Source organism: Piliocolobus tephrosceles, chromosome 1 (genome assembly GCF_002776525.5).
Source record: "Piliocolobus tephrosceles isolate RC106 chromosome 1, ASM277652v3, whole genome shotgun sequence".
Lineage (NCBI taxonomy): Eukaryota > Metazoa > Chordata > Mammalia > Primates > Cercopithecidae > Piliocolobus > Piliocolobus tephrosceles.
In genome coordinates, this window is record NC_045434.1 from 80682652 (window position 1) to 80691293 (window position 8642).

General features: G+C 38.5%; 1 protein-coding gene across 4 annotated transcripts in view; it reads right to left on the reverse strand.

Moving 5' to 3' along the window:
• Positions 1-8642, reverse strand: part of TP53BP2 (tumor protein p53 binding protein 2) — a 67260-nt gene that overhangs the window by 43688 nt on the left and 14930 nt on the right. The window contains exon 1 of one of the 4 annotated variants that reach the window (XM_023203666.2): positions 380-421. The exons of the other annotated variants lie outside the window; for them this stretch is intronic. Within the exon in view, the coding sequence (XP_023059434.1) occupies positions 380-397 (18 nt within the window). The 5' untranslated portion in view covers positions 398-421. Of the gene's footprint in view, positions 1-379; positions 422-8642 lie in introns of those variants that run through there. 4 annotated transcript variants of the gene reach the window in all.

The following is an 8642-nucleotide window of genomic DNA, read 5'->3' on the forward strand; positions in this document are numbered from 1 at the left end:
GCTTGAGCCAAGGGGGTCAAACTAATAGTGGGAAAAAACAACACCAACCACCCCCAGCCGGGGGGGGACAGAAAAAAAAAAAAAAAAAAAAAAAAAAAAAAAAAACCTTACTAACAATCTTAACAATCGTTCTCCTAGTAAAAAAAGATGCTGTATCTTAGAAACACTGCTACTAAAGAATTAAAGTTTTCACACCTATTAAATTACAAAAAAAAAATCTTGTTAATTTCCAATGCTGAAGAAACTAAGTAAAACAGGAAACAAATTTTTTATGGTGATGCAAATTAGTAAGCCCCTACGTTTATTAAATTCAATGAGTAACTCCATGCAAATCAATATGTATCAGGATTAAAAAATAATAATAATTTGAAAGCATTACCTCACAGTGAGAATACATCCTGTGAAAATAATTCCAATCAAAGAAAGAATGCATAACCTATGGAACATAAACTTGAGGGAAAAGTTTAGTCTTTTAAAATCATTAATGAAATTATGCTAAGCACTGGGAAAAGTTTGGGTTTTAAGACTGCAAAAAAGCAGAGTAAGTAGGATATACACTACGACCACAATGACACGAGGACATCACACAGGAATCGGAGGGCCTACCAACAGTCACACAACTCCCCTTCCAGTTTAAATGTTTCTGTCCATTACCCCCAAATGGAGAAAGCTGCATTAAGACATTGTTTGCGAAAAGGCAACACCTGGTTAGGGATGACAATGGAAACTGGCTAAGACATCAGACTCAGTGCCTCAAGATTTGGTCAGAGTAAGAGAAGATATACATGAGAGAAAGGGTGGCCCCTTGCACTCAAGCCAGTCCAAGCCTCCACATTCTGCAACCAAAGCTGTTAACTCACATGAACAGGTAAAACAGAGGGTGATCCAGAAAAATTAAAATACTGAACACTGTTGAAACAATTTTTAATGGAAAAACAAAAAACAAAAAAACACTGTAGACTTTCCCAGTATGAGCTCAGAAGCGTTCAAGCTAATTATCTCAGGTTTTTCACATTTTAACTACATAAAGGTACATAGTTCTAGGGTTCAACTTAGGCAACAAGGCAGCACTCAAAATTATGACACAAAAGTCATAAAGGCTTGACTAAATCATGGAAAAAATAACAAAGCACAGAATTATACTCATCTGCTGCTCCCAAAGTATACAGCATATTCAGTGATGGAGACAAATAATGTACATTTTAGCATTAAATACTACCTCTCCATACTCCCTACTGAAAGGAAAACTTGCTTTGAAGTTTATCACTTAGAAAATAGTAACTTTTCATTGTAAACATGAGGCTTAGAGGTGTTAAGTTACAGAAGTACTAGAAATACAGAGTATATGCTAAACACACACGTTATCAACAAATAAAAGCCTATTATGTGAGATAGCACCTTACCTCCCTAAACTTCATCTTTCAGACACATTATCTCAGAAACGTACATCAACTCTCAGATAAACAGCAGGTGTTACTTTCTCTTTATAAATGAAGAAAAAGACTCAGATAAGTGATCTACTTGCCTACTGAAATGGGAAGGTAAGGGTACAATTCTGTTCTTCTGATCTATCCTCTAGTCTTTAAGCTGTGCTTTATAGAAAGAAAATATTAGGAAATGCTCCATTTAACCAGTTACCCACACTTTAACAGAGATCTGATCTTCTACTTTCTGGAAAACCAACAGCTTCATTTATTTAAAAGTATAATTAAGAATGATGACAGATGTGTTTTATTTATGGTTACTTTTCCCACAGGTTTAACACCAGTATCCAAAGTAAATGTATGAGTTGACCCCATTTCTACCTGTCATGTATGGAGGTTAGCTCTGTGGTGATTTTAGTAATTGTACAGCAGTATGCGATGCTGGGCCAGCAACACGCTATTTTTGTCGATTCCCAGGTAGGAGATCTGGTTCAAACTCCAGAATACTTCATAATTAGTTAGACTAACTTAGGCAAGTAATGTCACCTCTCTGAAACCCGGCATCCTCATCTTCAAAGCGAGTCTTTAAGTTCCCCAATAGCCACACGTTTACCTATGTAACAAACCTGCACGTCTTGCACATGCATCCTGGAACTTAAAATTAAAATTAATTTTTTTTAAAAAAAGTTCCCTAAGAGCTACTATTTTAAAAGTAAATGTTTACTAGGTACTAGAGTAAAAGTAAACATTTTTACAGCAGCTTACAAGGTCTGCTGTAGTCATGATCTGGCCCCCATCTCCTTCTAATCCCCCCTCACTCTGTGCTCTATCAGCGTCCTCTTTGCTGTTCGTCAAACACACCAGGCATGTTCCCACGTGGGAGCCTCTGCACTTGCTGCTCCTCTATTTGGAATGTTCTTCTTCGTATGCCAGCGTAAATCTTACTTCCTCATCTCCATCACGCCTTTACTCAGATGTCACTCTCTCAGTGAAGCCTTACCTAGGAACCCTACCTAGAATTCCAACACCAAACACAAACACACACATACCCTAGCCCATTCTTCTGCTTTATTTCCCTCCTTAGCACAGTCACTAACATGCCATATGGTATATTTATTTAACTCATTTTTATTATCTGCCTTTCCTACTAGAAAGTAAGCTCCATACAGTCAAAGGTTTTGTCTTTGTTCGGTGTTGTATACTCAGCACCTAGAACTGTGCCTGCTATGTAACAAGCATACACTACGTATTAAATCTTGCAAATGTGATTGCATTTTACAGATGAAAACACTGAAGCACAGAGGGATTTAAGTAACTCACCCAGGTCACACAGCTATTAAATGGCAAAACCAAGATTGAGTCCCTTCTTCAAGAGCATACAGGTAAAGACTCCCCTGAATCTGGACCACACGGTGCCAAGTGTTTCACTGCCTCTAGTTCTGTCTTTCAGAACAACAGTTTGCCCACAATCCATCATCTCACCTCTGATTTATTTTCACGGTCAGTTTTGTTGCAGGTAGTGCTAAACGGTATGGCATGTAGTACGTAGCACAGCTATATACTCTCAAATGACAGTGTGTGTTATCCTCTCATTTCTTCAACTAACATTCTGCTACTGTCATTCTACCTCTGTTTCAATATTATTTTCATTCATTCAGTATTTACAGATCATCTACTATATGGTCTCTGTTCTAATGTAGAAATAATCTTTACTAAACAGCTAATACTACAGGCAGTACAAAATTCAAAGAGAGAGAAAGAAAGCTACGTGGAGAAGGACACAGCCAGCCCACAGGAAGGAAGCCAAAAAAATAAACACCACAACCTGGCTCCTTCCCTCTCATGTCCACCCACTACTCCCCACTGGACAAACCCAACTACCTACCAGATGGCAAGGGAAGCAGTTGATGCAATTTAGAGAAGTCAACCTCCAAAGGCACAAAAGCAGGATGGAGGAAGATGAAAAGTGAATGCAGAGGGGCAAAAAAGACACCCAGCACAGGAGCCCTCCTCTCTGTACTATGCAGTCAGAGGGCTCTTGAGCAACCGAGCAAACTATCTGAAGGAAGTGAGGACACAGCCCAACTAAGGTCTAGGAGAAGAATGTGCCAACCAGAGGCAACACATTTAAAGCCCCTGAGAAGGAAACAAGTTTGTCACATTTGCACAAGAGGAAGGTCACTGCAGAGGGAGCAAGAGGAAAGGGTTAATTCAAGGAGGCAAGCAGAAGCCAGATCATGCATGTCTTTATAGGCTGGAGGTTCCCAAACTTTGGTGTGGACAGAGGGTTGTTGTTAAACACAGATTGCTGGGCTCCACCCCAAGAATTCCTAAATCAATAGATCTGGGATGGAGACTGAAAATTCTGCATTTCTAACAAGCCCTCAGATGATGTTGATACTGCTGGTCTAGAAACCACGTCCTGAGAACCACTGTCTAAGGCGAGAGCGAGGACTGTGGATTTTAATCTAAAAGCCCACAGGAGGCAAATCGTTAGAGACAGAAAGTAGATCAGTGGCTGTCAGGCGCTGCGGAAAGGGGAAATGGGAAGTGACTGCTAATAGGTACAGGGCTACTTCTTGGGGTGATGGAAATATTCTGGAATTAGTGGTGATAGTTGCACAACACTGTGAATACATTAAATACCACTGAATTGTATATTTCAAAATGATTAGTTTTATAGTATGTGAATTATATCTCAATTTTTAAAAATAAGAGGTTACTGGAGGATTCTGAACAGGGTAGCTATTCATGCCATTAAAAAAACTCACTATGTGAACAAACTACAGGAGGACAGGCATGAAAGTCCAAATAAGAGGTAAATGCCACACACAAAATGAGATATGATGGTAACACAGAATGCAAGTTAACAGCAAAGGTGGTGAAAATGGCTGGATTTGCGTTATTATTTGAAGGTAGAGCCAGTAAGACTCTCTTGGTGGACAGAATGTGGGATGTGAAAGTAGAGAGAAATTAAGAGTGACTCTGGATCTGCTACCTACGCACCAGGTACAAAGTGAGGAAGGAGGAACAGGTTGGGAAGGGCCAGCAGGATGAGGCCTCTATGTTAAATATGAGACACCCATGGAACATTCAAATGGAGGCATGAGAAGGCTGTTTAATACGCAAGTTTGACTGAGATGAGTAAGCAAGAGATGAGCATGTAGAGGCATTTAAAACCTAAGCCTGGATGACAGCAGCTAGGGCCAGCTAGAGACAGGAAAGAACGCTGAGGACTGTGTCCTGAGCTAATCAAGCAACCTCCAGAGATCCCACGAAGGACAGGGATCCAGCAAAGAAGACTGAGAAAGAGCCACCAAAAAAAGACAGGAAGAAGTCCAGAAGAGTGCAGGACACCAGAAATTAAGCGAAGAAAGTGTGAGGGAGGAAGATGCAAAAGTGTACAATCAGACTTGGCAAGGTGGAAGCTGCCGACTGCCTTGACCAGCACTGAGTCATGGGTATAAGGACCTGGCAGGAACAGGCTAGAGAACCTGAGGGAAGGAAGCAGAGGCAGAGTACAGACAACTAGTTCTTCCAGTGTGTTCTGCCTAACCCAAGGGAGAGAAAATGGAGCCACCTAGGGAAGGAGACACAGTTTGGTAAAAGGAGTGTTTCCTTTTTATCTCAAGATGAGAGTTTTTACAGATCATTTTAATTGATGGGAATGGCCTAGTTGAGAGGGAAAATGGTATTGACAAGAAACTAATGACAGACATAAGTATATCCTCAAGTTATAAAGGTTATTTTTTTCCAGTATGTATCAATTCCCTTTTCCTTCCTTTACTTGAAGAGGAACAAAAAAATAAGAAAAATAATAGAAAGAGAGGCTGGTTTTACTAACCTATCATGTCAACATGAGAAAATACAGGCACACATGTTCTTTTTATTGCTACCATCCTTTTATCTTTGTTTTACAAATTTACTGTATTACAAAATGATAAAAGAATTAGTCAAAAAGGAATTGAATTTTCTAATAAAAAAATGAATTCACTTGTTTCATTTTAGTGAGGCAGTTTTTATCAGCATGTTGAAAATTTTACTTAGAAAACAAATGTTAGGCTACTCTATCAACTAAGTCCTTCAGAAAACAATTCTGGCCTAGAATCCACCATTTTTAAAGATAAAAAATAAAACTGTTAAATCTAAGAAGTTTCCTCCATCAGATACGAAAATATTTTTGAAGGCAATGAACAAAAAATGAAACATTTTTATTAAAAATATTTCAGTTACACACGTTTGTTTTGTTATAAAATAGTGCTTACTGTACCCTATTATGCATACACATCTACAGGCACAGAAAAAAGCCTGAAACTATATTCACCAAATTAACAGTAGTTATGCCCTGGTGGTGGGATGACTATGTGAATTTTTAGGAACTCATCTACGCTTAAGTTTTCTAGAATGTACCACGTACACAATAAAATTGATTCTTTAAGTAATCAATGATGAAAATACGATAACCATATACCATTTTTATTCATACACATTGTGCCTTCCCTGGATGCTTACTGTGAGATATGGAAGACAAATGTCTGTTGAGAGTGTTTATCTTGTCTATCTTGCCTCAAATTTAGTCAGGAATGATTAAAAACAAGCAATTAAGAAGCACATCTTAAAAGTCCACTATATTAGAACGGAATATTCTTCAGCCATCAAAAGGAATGAGGTACTGATACACACTACCGCATGGATAAACCTTGAAAATATTACGTTAAGTGATAGAAGCCAGACATGAAAGACCACATAGCATAGAATTCCATTTATATGAAAGGTCTAGAACATGCAAATCCATACAGACAAAAAGTTGATGAATAATTGCCAGGGGCTGAGGAAGGGGGAATAGGGAGTGACTGAAAAAGGCATGGGGTTTCTTTCTCAGGTGATGAAAACGTTCTGTAATTAGTGGTAATAGCAGCGCAACCTTGCAAATATACTAAATACCACTGAATTGTACATTTTATATGGGTGAATTTTATGGTATATGAATACATCAATTAAAAAAAAAAGAGCCCACTTATGCTTAGTACGTGAGAGATACAAAAATCTCAGGCCAGGCCATGGTGGCTCACACCTATAATCCCAGCACTTTGGCAGGCCGAGGCAGGGGGATCACTTGAGTCCAGGAATTTGAGAGCAGACCAGCCGGGGCAACATGGTAAAACCCTGTCTCTACAAAAAAAATACAAAAAGGTAGCCAAGAGTGGTAGCGTATACCTACAGTCCAAGCTACCCAGGAAGCTGAAGTGGGAGGATCACCTGAGTCCAGGAGGTCACTGCACGCCAGCCTGGGCATCAGAGAGAGAGCCTGTCTCAAAAGCTCGCGCGCGCGCTCTCTCTCTCTCTCTCTATCTATATATATAAAAAAGAACAATTTAGTACTCTATTACATGAATGAGAATGTGGGTAAAATGGAAATTCAGAAATGAAAAGGATGATTATGAACTGAGGTAGATAAGGTTTCAGCAAACAGGCATAAATTAATAGTAAGCATAAAGAAATAATGTTTTTAAACTATCTGTCATAACTTTACTTCCAAAACGCCTTTTCCTGACACTCTATGTTCTTTAAATACCATATTCTCAAGAATGTAAGATGACTTCATTAGCTCGTTTCCCATAAGGAACCAAGCAAAATGGGGTTCCCTAGAGTTAAAGCCTCTGGGAAGCTGTTTTGAGAAATCTGACTATTCTCATTGAATCAAGTTATAAATGTGTTCCTGTCAACTTTTGAGGTAAATTGTTTTCATCATAAAGAGTGCAGCAATAATCAGATCAAAAAAACAAAAAACAAAAAAAAAACAGCTGTTACAGATCTACCCATACTACAAGGACAGCAAATTGCTGCGACATCCGAAAGGGCTCGTGACAGCTTGCTTACTTGGTAACAGAGTAGTTTTTCTTCCCCAGGTAGAAAATGTGCATATTAGATCAGCCCTTCTTGGTGACCACATACACATTAAAATGTTAACTTCCTTTGAACTTAGAAATCAGGAACATCTTTTTTTATAGTAGAAACCACAAAGAGAAGACATTAATCAATAAACAATAAACTCTAAAGCATATTTAAGAGCAGAAGATATAAATGACAGATCCCACAAGACAATACAAATATGAAGACATGCAGGGAAATCAATATTAATTAAAACAATGAGGTACCACTTAACGGCTACAGGTTGAGTATCCCCTATCTGAAACGGCTGGGACCAGAAGTGTCTCGTATTTCAGAATTTTTTCTGATTTTAGAACATATGGATAACCAGTTGAGTATCCCTAATCCAAATATCCAAAATCCAAAATGCACCCATGTGCATTTCCTTAGAGCATCATGTAGGCACTCAGAAAAGTTTTCAATTTTGGAGTATTTCAGATTTCAGATTTTTGGATTTAGGATGCTCAACCTGTATTAAGCTGTCTTCAATTAAAAGACAAGATCCAACATAGATGAGGCTGTATAAAAGTTATTTACTCAAATACACAATGGTAGTACTATAAATTATTTAAAATCCTATTTGCAAAGTAAAATAAACAATGTATCAAAAGTCACAGAATTATGTATATCTCATGACCTTACTCCTGGGAATTTATCCTAAAAAAAATTGAAATGAAGAAAAACTCTAAACGCCTGAAGATTTTCACTACAGTGTGAGGTCTACACACACAGTAAGATGGAAAAGTAAATATTCAAAAACATGAAAAAGTCTTTAAACAGGGAAAAAGTTAAGTAAATTAAAACCATTTACCAGAAGGACTATGACCCAGCCACCAACTCCTGTAAGTACAAATATAGTGTTAGGAAAATGTTAAGAAAAAGTTACAAAACAGAACAATACTGTTTTTTTAACTTTAAAAATATATGTACCATCGGCCGAGTGCAGTGGCTCACGCCTGTAATCCCAGCACTTTGGGAGGCTGAGGCAGGCAGATCACAAGGTCAGGAGATCGAGACCATCCTGGCTAACATGGTGAAACCGTCTCTACTAAAACTACAAAAAATTAGCCAGGCGCGGTGGCACGTGCCTGTAGTCCCAGCTACTCGGAAGGCTGGGGCAGAAGAATGGCATGAACCCGGGAGGCGGAACTTGCAGTGAGCTGAGATCACGACACTGCACTCCAGCCTGGGGGAGAGAGCGAGACTCAAGTCTCAAAAAAAAAAAAAAAAAATATATATATATATATATATATACACACACACACACACACACACACATATACACAC